The sequence below is a fragment of the Equus quagga genome, chromosome 2 (genome assembly GCF_021613505.1).
Source record: "Equus quagga isolate Etosha38 chromosome 2, UCLA_HA_Equagga_1.0, whole genome shotgun sequence".
Lineage (NCBI taxonomy): Eukaryota > Metazoa > Chordata > Mammalia > Perissodactyla > Equidae > Equus > Equus quagga.
Window position 1 is genome coordinate 126,312,583 of NC_060268.1, and position 22,397 is coordinate 126,334,979.

General features: G+C 41.3%; 1 protein-coding gene across 7 annotated transcripts in view; it reads right to left on the reverse strand.

Moving 5' to 3' along the window:
* The window catches only part of SGPL1 (sphingosine-1-phosphate lyase 1), a 52,227-nt gene that overhangs the window by 25,067 nt on the left and 4,763 nt on the right, over positions 1–22,397 (reverse strand). For 6 of the 7 annotated variants that reach the window (XM_046653168.1, XM_046653167.1, XM_046653166.1 and 3 more), the window contains exon 3: positions 3,146–3,311. In XM_046653168.1, coding sequence (XP_046509124.1) covers positions 3,146–3,311 — 166 coding nt within the window. The remainder of the gene's footprint in view (positions 1–3,145; positions 3,312–22,397) is intronic. The other variant, XM_046653169.1, reaches the window with a different exon arrangement.

A 22,397-nucleotide genomic window follows, 5' to 3' on the forward strand; every position in this document is an offset into this window, starting at 1 on the left:
CAAGTAATTAATTAATAAGAGAGGTCTAAAAATCAGAAAACTGAGGCAGGTGTCCAAAAGAACAGTTATGTGACTAGGTGGAGGAGAAAAGAATAGACTAATTTTGTGAAAGTTGTGAGATAAAATGGTATGGGGTAAAAAGAACAGAATACAGGATTAGAGACGGTAAAAATGAAAAGATTATGTGGTCATGACCTAAAAAGACTATCTCAAAAGTAAAAGTCCCCAGAGGTACAGAAAGAAAAGTAATTATTATGTTTTAAGGTAATAAAATAGGAAATGCCAGTGTAAGAAAAACAACGCATGGCTCTTTCCAGGTCACAAATGACGCCACTCAACCCTCATATCACCCTATAACTAGGTGAGGCAGGTGTGATTATGCCCATTTTATTGTGAGGAAACGTGCTAAGAGAGCTTAAGGGTGTTTCCCACAGTGCCATGGCTGGAAACTGGAGTTTACTGCCTCTTCCTACCACATAAGTCTGATTTCTGTTGGTGAACTACGGACAGCCCCACAGTTAAAATCAACGTCAAGTAGTAGCACACTAGCTGATAATCGGGGAGCAGAATTAAAGCAGAGAGAACACTTTAGAGAGCGACCCTCTGCCCGCCCCTCCATGCCCCAACGTCCTGCCCCTTCCAGTTCTTAATTACTCCAGTGTCTACCCGGTGTTCCAGCATGACCCTCTCCCCCTCAGAAGGGTATTCAGAGTTTGAAAAACAGCAAAATTTATCACTAGTCCAGACTTTAGACTCCTCAGGCAATAAACTAAAAACAACTCAATTGTTCAGTGACACAGAGAATACTCCTAACACGAGCAAGGTGCTGAAAAAAATGGCAATTCTACCAAAATTATCTCTGATCTCTAGAGGGAAGATATTTTCATTTGTGTCTAAAATTCAAGCTGGAAGTTACAAAATAAAAAGTACGTTATGCGTGCATATGTGATAAACTGTATGAAATTGCCAATATTCAATAATTTTTGACCTATAAAAACTATATTTTGTATAGTCCAACCTGATTCAGATTTAAAAAGAGATATAGATACATAAATAGTGGTTATCTCTAGGTAGCAAGATTTTAATTTTTTTCTTACGGCTTATCTATATTGTCTAATTTTCTACAATGAGCACGCACTACTTCTGTAACAAGAAAAAAATGTTATTAAAAATGAAACAACCAAAATGGCCTGGAGTTGAGCTCACAGAGATTCAGACGGCATGCAGCATTAACACACTGCCACTGCTAACTTCTCACGGAATGCTCAGAGGCCAGCATGCTCTTGTTGAACACTAAAGGCAGGTGAGTAAGTACCAGGACCTAAGACAGCTCTGCTTCTGCTACCAGTTAAACAAAACGCATGCGGGCACTGCAGGCCACAGAACTGAAAACACAAGTAAATACCTAAAGCGAACACTAACCAGAGAAAAGAAATATCAATCTCAAGATCTCTAAACATAGTCCAGTTTACAAATACACTACCTTAAAGGGAAAGGCACAGAGAACGGTGGCTGTCAGGAGTCGGGGGGGGGGTGTAATGGGGAGTTAGTGTTTGATGGGGACAGAGTTCGAGTTTAGGATGATGAGAATGTTCTAGAGATGGATGGCAGTGATGGTTAGACAATAATGTGAATGTACTTAATGCCAGTGAACTTAAATGTACTTAAAAATGGGTAAAATGGTAAATTTTGTGCTATGTACATTTCATCACAATAAAAAACAAAGGAGGAAAAGTACATTTATTGCTACTCCTTAGAGTCCTCTGCAATAGGTCACTTCACTTGGAAGGACAGGATGGTGGGCACCACTGAAACCAATGCTTCCCGGGAAAGAAAGAAGCCTGAGCAGCAAGACAAGGGTCGGGTCCACTTCCAAACCAGAGAGCAGATGCAGCAGAAGGGCGGTCCATCTAATCTGTCAGAATTTATGAGGGAATCTTTCAAGGTGCAGGAGCAGAAACTAAGGACAGGGTTTTCAAAGCTGGAGTGTACTAAAACGTAGACAGGGCAGTCATGTCTCCTTTCCACTTTAATTAAATGCAATGTTTACTACGCCATAACTCTGCAATTTTACTAAAATGGCTCAATGGCTATCTGCACGCAAACAGATAAAACAGAATCTGGACTTTCTCGAGGGAAGAGGAAGAAAAGCAGAAAAAGTACAGCTAAAGAGCCCCTTCACACCGATGTTATCAGGGAAGCAAATAGTTACGGAAATTTTAAACAAAAGAGAAACGACAAGCGATTCTCTTCAATGTTACTGGTTTCTTATCCCAAGGAAATGAACTCAGATACCCTATAAGAGTGGGGAAGGGGCCCGGCAGAGAGTCACAGAACACCCACCACCACTCCTACCATTTGTATTTAGATGAAATCAAGCAAAACATACCAAGCACAGCCTGCAGGGGGATAAGAATTCACAAGGAAGTAACAGGAAACCAGATCTCCAGGTTGGGGAAGAGGGGTGGCAGGAGAGGAGCTTACACCTTAGGAAGGATGGAGGATTTATAAGTTGATCACTAAGAGGCTTTCCTTCTGTATTTCCTGAGAAGTGGCCTCTTTCTTCCCCATGTCAATCTGGCTCATTGAATCACTATCCAGGAAGCTCAAGGTGCACTGTTCCCTGATGACAGAAGTCAACTCCAAAAGGACACGGACCTTGTATTACTTGTGTACTTACTCCCCAGAGCCTAGCACAGTGCCTGTCACATAGCAGGCACTCATACTATCACTGCATGAGTCCTGTTCCAATTTCACATAATCTTTATTGAAAAGGATGGCCTAAAAAGAAAGCAATAAATTCCTGCTTGGGGAATTCCAAGTGATACAATTACATTCTAGGCAAGAAACTGGAACTAAAGAAGGTTTAAGCCACACTATGAGGTATCTGTGGATCCTTAAAATGACTAATTTCTCAGGAGTTTTTATGGAAGCTGCAAATTTAGAAAAATCAACAGTGTAGGTAAGCAGTAACAGTTACACAAGAGATAACTTTAACAGTTAGAAGACAATGTCCACTTCCCATTTAAATAAATTTAAAAAATCAGAACCAAACCAAAGGCAAGAAATGAGTCCAATCTGTCAGCCATAAGTTCCCAGGCTAGTAAACTCCGCTCTATCTTTACAGAGGGGACAGCATACTTACTTTCGGGCTGGAAGACAAACTCATAGACCCAGACTATCAGCAGTGTCCACACGACACTCCATGCAATCAGCTGCCAGGGCTCATACTTGGTGCAATGCCCATTCACATAATTCTTGGCTTTTGTGGAATATACTTCCAAAATCTCGAAGTAGGGTTCAAAGGCCTTCTAGAAATACAAGAGAAAAATGAAATATTACATTAGAGAGAGAAAAGAAGTCTGTGCTTAGGTCTTCAACTCTCATGTTTCAAGGGCAAGGCCATCCACCACCCAGCCCTACCCCAACAATAATCTTATCCTCCTCGAAAGCCCTCAAGCTTCTGCTCCAGTCACTCCAGCACACACATCCCTTACGAGTCACGTGGACTCTGACAAGATTTGTGATCTTCTGCCCATTCTGTAAAATAAAAGGTTAAGCTAGGTCATAATTTCAGCTCTAAAGCTTCTATAAGACTGCAGTACTCATTGTCCCACTCTCTTAACTCAAACTACTACTCTCAGTACAAATGTCCTTCTCTCTACTTTATCAGAATCTCCCATCCTCTCAAGCCGGGGGGTCAGGGAACTGTTTCTCTTAAGGGCCAGAGAGTAAATATTTTAGGTGTTGCAGGCCAAACGGTCTCTGTTACAACCACTCAACACTGCTGTGGGAGCACCAACGGTCAGAGAGAGCCGCTCACCAAATGAACAGGGCTGTGTCCCAATAAACTTTAATTACAGATGCTGAAATTATATGATTTCACATAGCACAAAATAGTCTTCTTCTTTTTTAACAATTTAAAAATGTAAAATATCATTCTTAGCTCAGGGGCTGTACAAAAACAGGCAGCAGACTAGATTTAGCCCATCGGCCAAAGTCTGCCAATCTCTGCTCAAAGGCCCTATTTGACTAAAAATTCTTAAAGCCAGGCTTGTCACTATGTGTATCCCTCACAATACCTGGCACAAGCAAGAAAAATCCTCTCATCTGAAAATTTACCAGCATCTCTCACTCATGAGAATTGCCTCCCCCATCAAATTCTCTTCTGGAGTTTATCTGCACCTCTACACAGAGCTTATCACAATCTGCCTCGAAGTCCGCTCCTCCCCGCGACTGCACAGGTAGGTCTTTGAAGAGACCAGATCTTAGTCATATTTACAAGCCTCAGCGTGCCCTGCACAAAATAAGTTCATCTGATAGCTGGTTACTCACTCACTTATTCAACATTTATCAAGCATCCAGTGTGTAAGGCATCAAGCTGGGGGAGCATTAAGGTAAATACCATAGGTTCTTGCCCCTAATGAGTTTCCAATCTGACAAGAGAGGTCTCTACAGGTATGTGTGTGCATATACACACACGCATACATACACACACACATATATAAACGAGTAAATAAAACTCTTGAGGATAAAGACTATAAAATGGCTGTAAGTTAAGTGTTAAGAGAGACCACTGAGGAAGGCTTATCTAACTTAACCTGAGGGGAGATGGGGAAGATATGACAGAAGATAAAACCTAAGTTGGTTAAAGGGCAAAAGAATGATCAAAGAAAATTCTCCAGGCAGAAAAGCTGAAAGAAAAAAAAGTCATACCAGGAAGAGATAAGAGCAGCTGCAATTGCATAAAGAGTCTGGGAAGGGCAGAGAGTGGTGTGTGCAGGAGTGTGAGCCAGGCGAGGGCAGGGAGCGAACCCACGGGAGCCAGCGCTACATCTCCAACACACAGCAGAGGGCCTGGCGCACCCCTGTGCTGAGCAAAACGTGGACAGTGGCTGACAGCGACCAAGGAAATGACTGAATACGTCCATCAAGAATTGAGGCTGGGAAAAGCGCACCAGGTCCAGATTAAAAACAGCCTTGGGAAGAAAAAAAGGGGGCATGGAGAGTGGGAGTGTAAACTGACAGGCACTTTTTGTAATATGATTTATTGGTTATCTATTAACATTTTAAATGTATGTTCATTTTGAACCAGAAATTCTACTTTTTGGTATCTACATACTTGTACAAAGAGACATGTTCAAGGACAATCAGGGGTCAGCCTGGTAGCGCAAGGGTTAAGTTTGTGTGACCCACTTTCGCAGCCCAGGGTTCGTAGGTTCAGATCCTGGGCACAGACCTACTCACTGCTGGTCAAGCCATTCTGTGGTGGCATCCCACGTATAAAACAGAGGAAGACTGGCACAGAGGTTAGCTCAGTGACAATCTTCCTCAAGCACAAAAAGGAAGACTGGCAATAGACGTTAGCTTCAGGTCAATCTTCTCCACCAAAAAAAAAGGACATCATTTCCGTATTCTTTGTAAAAATCGGCAAAAGAAAAAACATAAATAACATAAATGTCCATTTATAGAGGAATGGTTAAATAAACTATAATATGCACATTTTATATACCCATCCTATGCACCACTAAAAAGATAGATCTATATGAACTACATGGAAGATTTCCAGAATAGGATGTTGACTTAAAAAAAAGCAAATTCCATGGGGCCGGCTCAGTAGCATAGTGGTTAAGTTTGCACGCTCTGCTTTGGCAGCCAAGGGTTCGCGGGTTTGGATCTCAGGCCTGGACCTATACATCACTCATCAAGCCATGCTGTGGCAGTGTCCCACATATAAAAGAGAGGAAGACTTGGGGCTGGCCCCGTGACCGAGTGGTTAAGTTCTCGCGCTCCGCTGCAGGCAGCCCAGTATTTCGTTAGTTCGAATCCTGGGCGCGGACATGGCACTGCTCATCACACCACACTGAGGCAGCGTCCCACATGCCACAACTAGAAGAACCCACAACGAAGAATACACAACTATGTACCAGGGGGCTTTGGGGAGAAAAAGGAAAAAATAAAAAATCTTTAAAAAAAAAAGAGAGGAAGACTGGCAGAGATGTTAGCTCAGGACCAATCTTCCTCAAGCAAAAAGAGGAAGGTTGGCAACAGATGTTAGCTCAGGACCAATCTTCCTCACAAAAAAAAGAAAAGGCAAATTGCAGAACAACAAAACAAAAGACATAGGTTTTGCATCAAGAGAGCAATTTTTTTTTTTTAGGATAATTTGGTGGGAGATGAGTACAAGGAGGACAGAGATTAGAGACAAAAATTTTAGTTGAGAGGACTGCTGATAGTCCAGGGGAGAAATAAACTGGGTTTGACCTTCAGCAGTATGACACTAGGGAAGAAAAAGCAGTATGGATTTGAAAAACACTTTTGGACGTGGAACAAACAGGGTTTGATAACATTAGATCTAGGAAGTACCGAGTGGGAAGAGTAGAAATAATTCCAAATTTTCAAGTTCAAGTTTGAGAGACTGGGGAAGTGGTCTCACTATTAACCATAGTAGACTAGAAATGGAACGGAAGTTGAAAAAGGCAGAGGAGATTTTGAGAAAAAAATAATATTGGTCTGAATTATGTTCCTATTGGATATCTAGATGCAATTTTCTAGTAGGAGCATGAAAGCTACAAGGAGGACAGGTGTTCAACACAGGTTTGCTGCAAACATTTATACTCTTACCAATTAGGCTGTGGTATAAGGTAATTAACATTAGGCAAGTACCGGGTTCCCTAGAGGGCTATCCATGGAAAATCCAGGCAGTTTAGCTGCAACCTCCTCACAGTTCTTGGTCACCACTCCCCAGAGCCCTCTGTTGCTATCAACAACCTAAATCCTGAAGAGCAGAAGCAGTGCTAAACAAGGGCTGGGAAAGGCCAGAGGAATCTATTATCATCAAAGGTACTTCATGATTTCCCTCATTATAAAGATTATAATCTCCTAGTGTTAAAGCTGTGATCAAATCAAATGGCTAAATAGTGTGTATCAATGGGATAACGGAAGAACAATCATTCAGATCAGCTTTTCCTGTGGTGATACTAGTTCCTGATTCATCCAGAAAAGAGAGGTTACCAACATTAAAAGAGGACTGTAGATATTATCAACTCTCCACAGCATGGAACAAAAAAGTCATAACCAGTATTAGGGAGAGAGCAAAGAATCAGCAAACCCAAACTAATTTAATTTTTTAAAAGCCTATTAGGATATGAAGGCATTCCATGCTAACATTTACAAAATTATTTTCAGCAAGAATATATTTCCTTGGTAATTGCTACAGGAAGATAATGGGAATCCTTGAATTCAAAGCCCTTGAATATATCTCCTTAACAGGAGATATGTTTCTATACTCTCTTACTCCAAAGACAGAATGATATCATACGTCAATGGGTCCTAGCAAACTTTTGAGTAGGCAACTAGTTGGTTACAGAAATTACATCTCCTGGCCTCATTCCAAGATCCTTGTACGTTACTATAAACAACCCAGGCTCAGTCCCCAACGAAGAAGCACCTCCCCACACTACAGCTCACTGCATTATTGGGCTCTGTGGGATAATATACGCTATCTCCTCGGAAAAAAGGATGAGGCAGTTCCCCGGGGGCCTTGCAAATAGCACAAACCCCAGGCTGGATCCTGATGCAATACTCCAGCCCCTGGGAACCCTACAGTCTAAATACTGAAGGGAACTTTAGACACCAAGGCCACATTTTCACTTTACAAAGAGAGGCCCCAAAGTGAAACAGCGTGCCTAAGTTCACATGGATAGACTTGTGTCAGAGTGCAGACCAGGAACCCAAGCCTCCTGACTCAGTATTCAGTACTCTTTCAATTCTTCAGTCTCAGTGTTCATGGGTAGAGGGTCACAACATTACAATCCAGTGCCATCCTCAGAGTTTTCTTTTTACAATTTATATTCTTGGCAGAATCCTCCTTGGCTATACAGTACAGTTTATAACAAACTAAAACTGTATGGCTAGGTGATGACTACAGATAGACATCTAGATAGAGACAGCACAAGAACTTAATAAAACTATAATGATTATTTCCCACCATGCTTTTTTGCTCACAGTAATACATGTTTTGTCTATATACATCTGCATATATATACTTATGATTATAATATTTAGGCTTGTGCTTCTTTCAGCTTAATCAACTTATTCTGTCTCTGGAAACACAAGAACTATGAACAGTCACCTAGGAAGGCCTCTAGCTTACTGCGCAACTCCGGGCAAATTATCTCACCAATCTGTGCCTCCATTTCTTTATCTAGGAGAGACACAGAATAATAGTCGTAAAACAAATCAACCGTGTCTGTGTAAACGTGCACCTGTGAGTGTGGGTGCCCCGATTAACAGAACATAGTCCTGGTAACATTTCTGCAAGTAAAACATTCCTTCCTTCACACTTTGTTCTAAAAGTGGAAATGTATTCCTCCAGAGGAAAAAAACAGAAAAAACAAAATACTCTGCCCAATGAATGTGCATAAAATGATAAAGAATACCATAAATCTTCTAAAAGTATAATATTAAAGGAAAAAAGATAAACCTTAGTAGTATGAAGATTCAAAATATTAACTACTTTAAGAAGCTACTGTCAAATTATGAGTCGTCAATTAACCAGGCTTTCACTTCTTATCAATTCCATTTCCAATCTAACGATTTAGGTTTTAGCTGATGCCTGAAAGACATCAAAATAGTTTTCAGTGATACTAATCGGGGCAGACCCGGTGGCGCAGCAGTTAAGTTTGCACGTTCCGCTTCTCAGCTGCCTGGGGTTTGCCACTTCGGATCCTGGGTGCGGACATGGCACCGCTTGGCATGCCATGGTGTGGCAGGCATCCCACGTATAAAGTAGAGGAAGATGGGCATGGATGTTAGCTCAGGGCCAGGCTTCCTCAGCAAAAAGAGGAGGACTGGCAGTAGTTAGCTCTAATCGTCATTAGACAAAAGGCAGCTGCTATAATTTAGGGGAGTTTAGCAGCCTACTATTCCCAATCATATTTAATTCTTTCAGCCCAAATCACTTCAAGGGAGCAAGACACTTCTGTGAATACAAAATGATAGTAGAAATCTACAAATTTTGTAAATTTGTGGCATGTTAGTTGTTAAATCAATGAGTTTCAAACTTTTCCAATACAGTCCCACAGAAATGTATTCTACAACAAAATCTAGTACACACAGAAACACAGAAAACCAAACCAAAAGATTCTAAAATAATACCTCACCCCTCATTACTTGTGATGCACTTACATTTCTTTCCTATTTCTTCCTTGTTTTGTAAATGCTTGACCCACTAAGTTGATTTGGCATCCCTCTAAATGGATCATGACCTTTCAGTTTAAGACCAGTGCCTGAGGGGCTGGCCCGGAAGCATGGTGGTTAAGTTCACACACTCTGCTTCAGCAGCCCAGAGTTCGTGGGTTCAGATCCCAGGCCTACACGCTGCTCATCAAGCCATGCTGTGGCAGCATCCCATAGGCAAAATAGAGGAAGACTGGCAAAGATGTTAGCTCAGGGCCAATCTTCCTTACAAAAAGAGAAAAAAAACAGTGCCTGAGAGTGATTTTACTCCTGGCTTCCTTATATTTAAATATGGTTGTGTAATGCAGTGAAGGGAATTAACACGAAGGTTATTTTCTACTCTACACAGTCTCAGTGCTTTTTATACTTCATGATTTATTCCCTTAACACGTTTGTGAGGCAAGGATTATGATCTGACCAAGTAACTAAGTCCAGGAGATTCAGGATTCTTCAGTCAGAAGTTACTTTCCTGTCGGTACTAGCCCACAGCTATCCCCAATGACATTAAATTCTTTCCGTCCCCAAATCACTTCAAGAGAAGCAAACTTCCCACACTGGCACTATCCACCCCCCACCACCAGCACAAAAACTTCTTTGAGAACTAGTACTGCGCTTGACCAACTGCCAATTAGGCAGTGATATTTTTTCCCCATTAAACTTCTTAATTACCAATTTATACCAGAAGAAACATACTAAAAATGAATATCACTGAAAGAGAAAAGCTGACTGGCAGACATTTCCAGACCCACACTGGACCCATTTCTTTCCTTGGAGCTAACACAAATAGTAACAATCCTTTTTCCCGTATTTAACAGGGACCAACCATCTGTATCTGTCTTATTCAAGAGCAATGGCATCTCCATTCGGGCAGCCCCTGGAGCTGCCTACCACACTGTCCTAAGACGAGATCTGCCCTGCAATGCTGCCACTGCTCTAGGCACACTTACTGCAGTTTAAGGGTCTCCATCATTTGATGGTTATTTTCTGAGTGCCTACTATGTGCATGGCACTGTTTTACAGGCAGCAGAGTTCACCTGTTTGTTTCACTTAAAGCTTCCTCTTCCCTTTACAACTCAAATATTAGGTGACCACCTGACTAAAGAGTGGGTAGAACTAATTAAGAAAGAGAAGGTCAAGGAGGCCATGACAACATACACAGGAAAGGGTGAAGCACTTAAAAGCATTAACTTATTTATAAAGAAGATATGAATATTTATACAACTTAAAATTGTAAACATCTTTTCATGTTAATTTATTATACTTTATCACCTTATGAGGTTCTTATGTTAAGAAGGAACAGTTTCACTTTACTGGTGGGGAAAACTGAAGTCAAGAAAGGTTAATTGACTTGCTCTACGGCAAACAGATAGTATGTGGCAGACTCTGGACCGAAACCCAGGACTGCACACTCAGAGCTGAATTCCAAGATGTCTGCAACCATCTCTCAGAGCTTCACAACATTATAATATCGAAACACTGGGGCTGGCCCCGTGGCCGAGTGGTTAAGTTCGCGCGCTCCGCTGCAGGCGGCCCAGTGTTTCGTTGGTTCGAATCCTGGGCGCAAACACGGCACTGCTCATCAAACCACGCTGAGGCAGCGTCCCACATGCCACAACTAGAAGGACCCACAACGAAGAATATACAACTATGTACAGGGGGGTTTTGGGGAGAAAAAGGAAAAAATAAAATCTTTTAAAAAGAAGAAAAATAAAAAATAAATAAATATTGAAACATTAACTGGAGGAGTATGACTTAAAAGAGGAGTATCAAAGAGAACTAAAGAGCTGCAACGCCAAGCAGAGGAACCAGTGAGACATTCCAACATCCTCTCTTCTTCCTGCTCCTCTCACCCTAAAGGAATCAGGCTAAAGATCAAAGAAAAACATTCTCGCTGTCAGACTGATCCATTCTACTGATAATTTCTGAACAGCCACACAGACACACATTCCCTGCCAAAGAAAATGGAGTAATTCTGCTCAGCTGATTATTACACAGCACAAAGTCCGCTAAAGGTGTATGGTCAACACTAAAGTGCGCACAGGCCAGTTTCCTCCAGCTCCAATGACAGCGTGTACCTCTCACACTTCCTGCTTGTCCAAATGTGGACTGCTGGCCACAACACAGACCTGGGCTCCAAGTGTAAGTCTGTCACTCACTAGAGGAAAAATTCAAGACAGTAATGCCTAATAATGTTACTGTAGAGTCACTGTAAAATCAGGATTCCGGGAACACTACTTCCCTACAAAAGGTTAATCTTCCTATCACAGCACAATGTCTTCCTTCCTTTTCTAATATGCCAAACATCCAATCTGCCTCAATTCAGGCTATTTCTCAAGAGTCTATCAGGGCCAAACTGCATTTGCCAATCGCACTGTGAGTTTATTTGTCCTAGAGGCACAGAACCCTGAGGGAGAATCACCAAATAATTGTTTTAACATCTGACAATGTTGAACATCTTTAACTCTCTTATGGTACTAGGTGCTGATAAGAATACAAATAAGAGAGAAGACATAATTTTTCTATCTCCTATGCTATGTAGAAGAGCAATTTCCACATGGTAAGAACTCAATTTATCAACTAAAGTGAAATAATTTCAATACTACATATACTTATGACAGTTTGTTTCGTAAGATCCTAGGAAGTTTCTGCCTCTCGCCTCCCCCATCTCTCCTGGTACCCGCAGAAGAGAATGACTGGTTATTTGTAACCAACTCTGCACACACTGGCACGCTTCTGATGAGCTCACAAGATACATCATGTCATAGGCCATCAGAACTGAAAGGGAGGTTAAAGATCAGTTTAAGACTGCTCTCCGTCCTTCACAGATGAAGACACTGGGGCCCAAAGGTCAGACAGCTCAGAAATGGCAAAGCCAGGTCAAGCCTTCTGGCCCAAAATGCATTGCTTTTTCCACTAGATTTTCCACTGCCCAGTTTTCCAGAGTCAAACTATCAGTGGCACAAACTAGCAGAAGACCAACGGGTTTAAAATGGACAATTCTCATCGTCACATCATCTAGTTTACCCCAGGAGCTGAATTAAGAGCCCAGAGCTTTACTACTCTCCCAAATGAGAAAGACAACACTGCCAAATGACCTGAACGCCGTCCTTCAGCAGCTGAGTGCTTTCGGGCTGTGGACTGCTAGTCAATGGCTTTCTCAAACTGCAAACCTCATTCTTCTCTCAACTACAGACTTACACCACTTATCTGTTTCCAAAAGAAAGACTGAAAGAAATCAGTTTGAAAAGTACTTTAGGAGAGGGCCGGCCCAGTGACGCAGCGGTTAAGTTTGCACGTTCCGCTTCTCAGCGGCCCAGGGTTCACCGGTTCGAATCCTGGGTGCGGACATGACACTGCTTGGCATGCCATGCTGTGGTAGGCGTCCCATGTATAAAGTAGAGGAAGATGGGATCAGATGTTAGCTCAGGGCCAGGCTTCCTCAACAAAAAAGAGGAGGACTGGCAGTAGTTAGCTCAGGGCTAATCTTCCTCAAAAAAAAAAAAATAATAAAAACATTATCCTTTAAAAAAAAAAAAAAAGTACTTTAGGAGAGTTAGCTTCAAAATCATAGGGGCCGGCCCCATGGCCAAGTGGTTAAGTTCGCGTACTCTGCTTCGGTGGCCTAGGGTTTCACTGGTTCGGATGCTGGGCACGGACATGGCACCGTTCATCAAGCCATGCTGAAGCAGCGTCCCACACAGCACAACCAGAAGGACCTACAACTAGAGCAAATACCCATGTACTGGGGGCTTTACGGTGAAGAAGAAGAAAGAAAAAAAGACTGGCAACAGATGTTAGCTCAGGCGCCAATCTAAAAAAAATCATAACATGTGGCTGTTTGAAGGAACCTTAGAGACCATCCTGTCTAACCCATTCCAATGATGAAGAAATTGAAAACTGAGGCTCCAAGACTAATACTACTGTGTCTTCTCTGGGGTCAATCTAGAGGCAGAGTCCCCATCAGAATCTAACTTCTTGTTCAATACTCTTTCCATTTAACCAGTGGAGTATATCAAAGTCATCCAAGGAGCGTTTTCAGAATCCCCCACCCAGAGGTTGAGTAAGTACAAAAATAGAGTGGAGCCCAGAAATACGTATTTTGGAAAACCTCCCCCAGGTGACTGATAGGCATCCCTGGTTAAGAACCATTTCTCTACACTGTAACATGCTCCCTTCTCTCCCCATCCCCTTCTTTTATAAAATAATTACCTGACAGTTGACTGAACATATTACTGACACCCAATCACCAAACTTAGTGGTGATCTCTCTCTTAACAGGGGATAAAAAGACATCGGCCCAGCTTCCTTGAAGTGTTAAAGTCAGGACCCAGCCATGCCAAGCAACAAGATCAACTCACTGCTCCTGGCTAATGTTTATTCTTTGGCCAGACACTAAAGAAAACTAAGTCACAATCTTCCACCTGGCAATGCTGTAGAGAAGAAAGGACTTGTTTTCCTCCTCCTTCCACCTTCTTCACCTCTAACACAACTGCACAGCTCAACACTCAAAAGTTTTCCCAGAAGAGCCAGAAATACGAGCTTTACAGTAGTAATGGGCTGTTGAGGAAAAGAAAAACCTGTTTTACCCAATTCACTCACTGCTTTAACGTCTAGAGAGCAAATATACTCTAAAGACTGAGACTCAGGCAGAGAGTGAAGTTAAAACACAGAAGAGAGCCAAGGAATTGATGCAGGTATTCTTACTCTACTTCCGCCCTAAAACACTGACATCAAAGCCAACTGAATCCCATATTCTTTCATAGCAGATTCTGCAGAACTTCAAAGCGCAAAGTAAACAGGTAAGAAAACACTACTGTCTTTAGAGCCTCAAAAGGCATTACAGTTTATCAGCCAAAAGAGATCACAAGCCCAAAGGGAAAACTCCCTTGGGTCATTAAAAAAGTAAGAATTGAGCAACAAAACCAGACAGCCACTCCAACCAACCAGTAACGACTGTGATGCAGAAATTTTGTTGTTGTTGTTTTTGTACTGAGGTAACACTGGTTTATAACATTATATAGATTTCAGGTGTACATCACTATATTTTAATTTCTGTGTAGATTACATCATGTTCACCACTCGAAGTCTCATTACCATCCATCGCTGCACACATGTGCCCTTTTACCCCTTTCACCCTCCCCCCGCCCTCCTTCCCTTCTGGTAACCACCAAAATGTTCTCTGTATCCACTGGCTCATTTGTTGAGGGGTTTTTTAATCTTCCACATGAATCATCATTTCTTAGAGGGTAAAGAGCAAACCGAAATTCCACTATGTGAGGCAAGAGATCCAGGATCTGAGAAGTTCATTTCAAAAAGCTTCACGGTCCACATTTTCCCTTCTAGCCATGCCTCAAGCGTCAGATATACATGCTCAGGACTATTCCACAAGCAAGTACAAACCGAATTGCTCTACACTTAGCACTGAGTATGTAGGCAAAGTACATCACAGAGGTACAATCTGGGCCTCAAAAAGGAGACAGACACGCAATATCCTCAAGCCATGAGGAGTGCACTCACAGAAAATCAAAGCTTCTGAGCTCATAAAAGCTAATGGCCCTACACATGCCAAAGGGTCATTTTAAAAATTTTATTCATTTACTTGTATTTACATGCAAAATCTGCCATGTACAGTAAAAGTTCAAATGACTTCCCTCTCCACTATGGAAGAAACTAGTTTTCCCTCTATATGCACATTCATTTTAACATACCTGATATTATATGATTCCATTATACGAAATGCTCTGAATAACGAAATCTAGAGACAAAAGTACTCTGATGTTTGCCTAGGGCTAGCGGACCGGGAGGACACAAGGCAGCGACTGCTAATGAGAACGGGGCTTCTTCTGAGAATGTTCTCAAATTGATTGTGTGATGGTTGCCTAACTCTGAATATACTAATAACCAATGAATTGTATACTCAAAAAAAAAAAAAAAAGCACATTATGCCCCAGCAATTCCATTAAATGTTCTCTCAGTTAAGATTCTTTGGATTCATAGGCTTTAAAAAAAAAAGAAGCCCTTTCTGAAAAAAGTTTCCAAACAGGCCAAAGACAGCAGAAACTTTGCAATTTCGGAAACAGAGAGTAAAGCTTTGGACTCCAAACAAAATCAACCAAAAGTATCTAATAATAACTTAGAAATTCGCAGAGCAATTATGTATAAACTAGACAAAGAGGGTCATTATTGTCTAAAGGCGTATTTTTTAAAGAGTCTATAAACAGAACTACCAAGTGCTAAAATGATGAAACTTTTAAAAAACACTATTTCCCCTTTGGCAATTCATAAACACAGACTGCAGCCACTACCCAGGATATCTGAAAAGGACAGCCACCTCTGGGTATTGTTCTGAACTGACAGCTCATCACGACTCCCGTGGACTCTCCGAGAGTCATGTTAACGGTGTTCTACTGACTGCTGAGGTGTCCTAGAAAGTCTGGACTGGTAATCAAAGCCTTCGACTCTAATTTTAGCTCTCACTTATAAGCTATGTGACCTTTGGCACATTACTGAACTTCTAAACAACTGGATTTTGCTCATCTGCAAAAATAGATGCCATTGTAATAATTCAACAAAAAGTTCACAAGATAAAAAAGACACCACCATCCACTCACAGGGCTGTTGTGAATATAAATGAGGTAAGGTAATAAGAAAATGACTGCAGATAATAAACACTAAATATTTGGTAACTCTGAATCTCTGATGATAAACATTTCCTCTCCTCTTCAGTAAGCTGCAGGGGAAAACCACCTTGACCACGTCCAAGGCAAAGTCACAGGGGGCTGGGAGAAGCTTTCAGTAGTTTGATTTCCAGGCCTATGCTGTATTTTCTTACAGATAATGATAATAAAACACATGTTAACAGTTAGCTGCTCCTCAGTTTTATAAGACGGATGTTAACTTTTAGCCCTCAACAATATAATTCAATCAGAAGGTTGCACGTGCGCCCTCACCTACCTACAGAACAGGATTACATCACTTACCTACTATGTTTACAGGTCATAAACCTGGTTTCAGTCATCCAGATGGACTGCTGTTGACTGCTACAGTCATGAGTCTTGGGAAACTATTTGAAATCTTAAATTTATCCAAGAAGGCTAGGAAATACAATCCTAGGCTTTCTCCCACCCTGGCTGTAATGCAGCTAGACAAGGAGCAGGTCCACTGTAGCATTCTCATATTTATCCCAGATTCCTTCCTATTAACAGTTTCAAAAGAGAACTTTCTGCTTGCCTCAACTGTCTCAAAGACAGCACCATTAATACTGGAACTCAAGACAGGACTGATGTGTTCCTTTTTAGACCCACCTGCCAAAATACATTTCACAGGAGTGAATTTAAATGCTTTTGGAAAAAACAAAGTTCAAAAATCAGCAAAACTTACCTATAGCGACAATGATAACCTTTGGTGGGCATGAACTGGGAGGGATACAAGGAGCTTGCAGGTATGCTGGACATTTTTCACACCTTAATCTGGGCAGGGAGTACAGTGTACCCATATGCAAATATTTATTGACCTGTACAGTTAAGATTTGTGCCCTTTACTGCATGCAAGTTATCCCTAAAAAAAAAGCTATGTTCTTTTTTCTAGTCCAAAAGTGATTTATTCACTTCACAGGATAATAGGACACAAATAACAGTGACCAGAAGAACAGGCTGGGAGGACTGAGCTGTACAAGAGGCAGGTCACTCTGTCATCACACATTTACAGTTTGCCTATTTCATGACAAAAAGCTCATGTAGCTATATATATTAAGTCAAAAAGCATTATTAAAAAGTGCAACTTAGTAGGTAAGATATAACAATTTTAAATCTGTACGAACCTAGTAACTAAATCTCAAAATATATACAACAGAATCTAACAGAACTACAAGGAGAAACAGACAAATAATTGGTAAGGCAAAGATGTGAAGAGGCAGCCATAAAACAGGAAATCCAAATAGTCAATAAACGTTTAAAAGGACACCACCTCATCAGTAATCAGGGAAATACTTACAGAAATCAATCAGATTTCACCCCTACTGGGTTGGCAAAAAATAAAAAGCCTTATAAATATCAAGTTTGTCAAGCTGTGTATGAACACGAACTCTCACATACTGTTGCTGAGAGTATAAACTGTATCAATCTCTTTAGAAAAGTATGGCACTACTGAATGAAGTTAAGGATTATACCCTTTACAATCTAGCAATTCCACACCTCGGAATAAATCCCAGAAAAACGCTTATAACTGGATCACTTGTCGTATACAAGAAAGCTCATAACTATAATATTCAGAAAAGCCCCAAATTGGAAACAACCCAGATGTCCATCATCAGTAGAATGGATAAATTGTGGCAGTCACATGAAATACTATACAGCAATGAAAACGAGTGAACTAAACTACATGCAACAAGATGCATGAATCTCACAAATAGTGAGCAACACAGGAAAAATCACACAAAATATATATAAACCCATTTATATCAAGTTAAAAAACTAAAATGAGGGTTGCATCTATAGGTGGTAACACAATTTTTTTTTTAAACAGCAAGGGAACAACTATTCCAAAAATCAGGATAGTAGTTATTCCTAGAGAGAAGGGAAGGAGATGTAATCAGGGTGGGGCACAAGGGTTTAGAGGTAAATATTCTATTTCTTAACCTGGTGGTAGATATGTAACTTTTGTTTATTATTATTCTTTAAAATGTAGATGTGTGCTTTACACATTTCGTTTGTATAATCAATTTCACATGAAAATATTTATAAATAAGAAGGCAGGCAAGCCCTTCTCCTTCCTTTCCTCTTCCTGCCGAATGAAACATGAACCTGACAGCTCGAGCTCAAAGCAGCTACCCTGGACGAGGAGGGGATGCACTATGAGCGGTGGAACTTCCTCAAAGACCTAGGAATGGCCATATCTACTAGGAACTGTCTACTCTGGATTTCTCTTACTTTAGAGCATATATTTCTATCTTTTAAAAATCTCTATTACTTTAGATTTTTCTCTTATATACAGTCACGTGCCACTTAAGGATAGGGATACGTTCTGAGAAATGTGTCATTAGGTGATTTCGTCATTGTGCAAACGTCACAGAGTGTACTTACACAACCTAGATGGTAAAGCCTCCTACACACCCAGGCTATTTGGCACTAATCTTATGGGTCCACGGTCATATACGCAGTCTGTTGTTGAACAAAACATCGTCATGCGGTGCATGACTGTAAAGCCAAACCTAATCTTGATTCATTCAGTGATCTGGATAAAGGAAAAACTTTCCAAAAATTAAAGCTGTCCAGCAATGCAAAGAACTCCTTGAGAAGGTATTCTGCACCCACTCCTGGTAGTGTGCTGCGGAAGGGATTCCTACAGCAAGGGAAGCCAGACTGCAGGATTTCTAAAGGCCCTTCAGGCAATTAGGATATAAGACTACGAGGGAAAAGCAGCTCCCGGCAGTTTTCCGGCTTGCCAAAGCTACTGTGACACTTCGCCTCTGAATTTATCCTTCTGTTATCAGTGAGAACATTCCTTTTCTATAACATGCCATGTCCTATCCATTCTTCAAGACTGCTCAAACACTATCTTCTCATTGTGCCTCTCAAAACTAACTTGACCTTGACTTCAGCATGCTGCATCTCCTCCCTTTGCTCCTCCACATCCTCTACTACCCAACCTCCTCCAACTCTGCTAGGTGCCTCATGGGGCTGCCCTCCGTGAATTAAATCACCCAGCCTCCCTTATCCTCTGGTTTCAGTTGGGTTTGACCAATGAGAGGCTCCAGCAGGAGATTAGAGGGTGGGAAAAGAAAGAGTCTGAGGTATTTATTCCCCAATTCCCCTCCAGAGAAGCCACTGGTTGGCAATGGCTGCATATTCCTACAGGTTATCCTCTTCTTCAGCTAAGCTCTCTCGAGGTTCTAGAAACTACTCCCTCTCTTGCCCCTTCAGGCCTAAGATTGATAATGGCTCTTAGCCCTGAGGTGTGTCACCAACCTGTTGGTCTCTCTATGTCCTGCCCAGCTTTGTAAACAGTCCCTCCATCTCCTCAATCACACTGTTGAAGTGTGCCAGGAGACAACTGATATACCCAACAAACTACTTTCTGCCTGCACTATTCCATCTTCCCAGATGGCTCCCATATCCCCTTACCCCATAGCACGGTTTTTCTCGCAGTAATTGGGTTCTGTATGTTTCCACATATGAACTGATGCACTGAAAATCAATCCTCTACGGGAAATTCTTAATCCCAGGCTGATTCTCTATTCTGCCACTAATGTGTGTACAAACTGTATGTAATATTAGATTGTGGGCAAAGCCCAATTAAGAAGGTAAAGGTTACTAAAAATTCCTGACACACAGACTGCAAAGCCAAGCTAAATACTGGGATTTGGGGTTTATCTTCTTATAACTGTACTTTCCTTTAGACTAAAGGCTGGAGAAATTATCATACTTGTTATTATGGTTCTGCTTTACTTATAAGATTGGAACAATGCCAAATAGAGTTCCTCCTACAAGCACCACTCAAACTGTCAACAAAATTTTAAACATCCTACCAGTCCCAATGAATTTTCCCTTTCTCTAGACAATCCTACAAAGAAGACACCAGATTCAAATAACAGAAATGAGCTTTTAGTGTTGATATTCCAGTTTATTGCTTAAATCCCATTTGAGATTCAGAAGGAAAGCCTCCCTTAAAAAGATTCAAGGGTCAAAGAGAAAGCTCTAAGATCTGGACTGAAAAACAAAACGAGGGGTTTGCTGTTTCCCAATAAGAAAAGAGTGCTGCACAAACACTGCCGAGAAAGCAGTTCTTAAGAATTTCCTGCACTGCAGAAGATCCTGCTATATGATCTCCTATATTCCAAAGCAGCAGGACTTGATCCATGGGCAAAACAACCCAAAGTAACACTGTAACAGACCCATTTAACTCAAAGAAAAGACTCATCCCCCACCTACATGAATGCATGGGCTACAGATACCCTTATCTGTATTAAGGAACCCGAGACCACAGTTTCTCAACCTGGGCACTACTGACATTTTAGGCCTGATAATTCTTGGTTGAGGGGACTGTGTATATAGTAGGACGTTCAGTCGCACCCATGACCTCAAGTACTCAAGCGTGACAACGAAAAATGTCTCCAGACATTGCCAAAGGTCCCTAGGGGGCAAAATTGCCTCTGGTTGAGAACCATGGCTCTAGATAAACAATTTTCACTCAAACTCCACCCAGCACTACCAGGGCACATATGATGACCTTGATTCATCTATTTGGATGGGAAAAGAGGAAAGTCACCTAAGAAAGGAGACTTATCTTTACAAAGTACCTTTGTCTGAAAAGCTACAAGTATTTGGCAATTTACAAAGTGATACCCTACCCTGGCATTGGGAAGGACAAGAATATGGATGAAAAGGATGGTTGCCAAAAATGGAAAAGGATTGCTAAAAAATTGCCCAACTTGAATTCCCTCTGAAAGGATCGCAATCCTCAGATGAATACTCCTCATTTTATTCTCTCTGCAACATAGGTGGAAAGTCTTACAGTCCATGACATACGAGCAAATGAAAAAAGGCAGGCAAACCACCCTCACTGAATGAGGACAAAATTAAGGTCAGGAAGGGACTGGGGGCTGACAGTCCAAGCACATTAGTCTGGAATACAAGGTTTGTCATATACAGACTCCAGCTGATCTTCAAGTATTATTTTCATAGCATGCTACCAATACAAATGTTTTCAATCTTATCAGACCCAATGCCCTCTATTTATAACAAATATTTTGTAATGCAATGCCCCTTTATTATTCTCAAGTGAAGATCAGTGATTACAACATGATACCTATAGACATCACTTTTTAAATTTCAAAATAATGTGTTAACTGCAGTATAAGAAGATTTGTATAATAAAACATGTATTTTCAGACAACACTATACTAGAAGAAAAAAAGCAAGCGCACACACGTGCGCACACACACACACAGAGATTTCCACAGCGCCCCCTAGAGAGCGGAGCTATCCCATCCCCTCTGCTCTACACAAGCCCTCTCCCATCAGTGCGAGGTCAGCAACCTCTGTCCCTTATGGTGAACGTGACCCAGAGGCAGAGTCACAAAGTAGGGAAGAGGAAGAGAGCTGAAGTCACCAACCGTGGCTAAAAACATGGGTACACCACTTCACTACTGTTGGACCCTCTCTGAGTCTAGTTTTTCACCTATAAAAGGAGGATGTGGCATACTTTTCAAAGAGTTTTTGTGAAAACTAAATGACTATGTAGAGTATCTATTTTTCTACCCAACATGTAAAATATGCTCAATAAATGTCAGCCATCAGACAATTCAGCTATCCTGAATCCATTTTGTACTCTGTCCTCGCTTATGCCCATCTTATGGCCCCAGCAGAAAGGATGGATGACAGGACATCCATTTGTCAGAGATACTCTAAAAAGGATTCATATAGACAATATAAGCAAGAAGTTGCATCACATGACTTCTAAGATCGTTTCTAATTCTGAGATTGAACAACGTGCTGCCCTGCTTTGAGGTTATTTTTTATTAACTGAGGTCCTTTCTTCCCCATTAAAGGGCCAATAACATGTCTTACGCACATATAAAGTAGCTGGAGAAACACCCTGAACTCAAATCATGACGGCAGAGCGCCCCCACTGAACACCCAGGCCTGGGTCATTGGTTCTCTAGCACTCAGCCTCAAAGAGCACAGGTACAGTCAAGGAAGGAATAACACCTTTTCCAGTGAAAACACCTCAAGCAACATGTATAGTGTCTTCAGAGAGTGATAATTCTCGAGGGCCAGTTGTTATCCACGTGAATTAATTTGAGGAAGTGAAAAGCAGTGGCAACAGCTAGAGAAACACTTCAAAACAAAACTGATTCCAAAGTCAATATTCTGAATAAAAGCACTCTCTGCTCCAATTGTTAAAGGGAAAACACAGGCCCAAGCACCATAAGCACATCTCCAGGCATGGAGGAACATCCTACCTGCATATAGGAATCTGAATCTACATAAACATACTGATCTATAAGAGGAAACCAGAAATTGCCAATTGTTACAAATCATTCTGCGTTAACCTTCCAAGGTGCTAACAAGTGCTTATCTTTGAGAAGTAGAATTACTGGGGGTTGCCCTTTTGCTTATAGTTTCCAATTTTTCTAACATATTGCTCTTGTAATAAAAA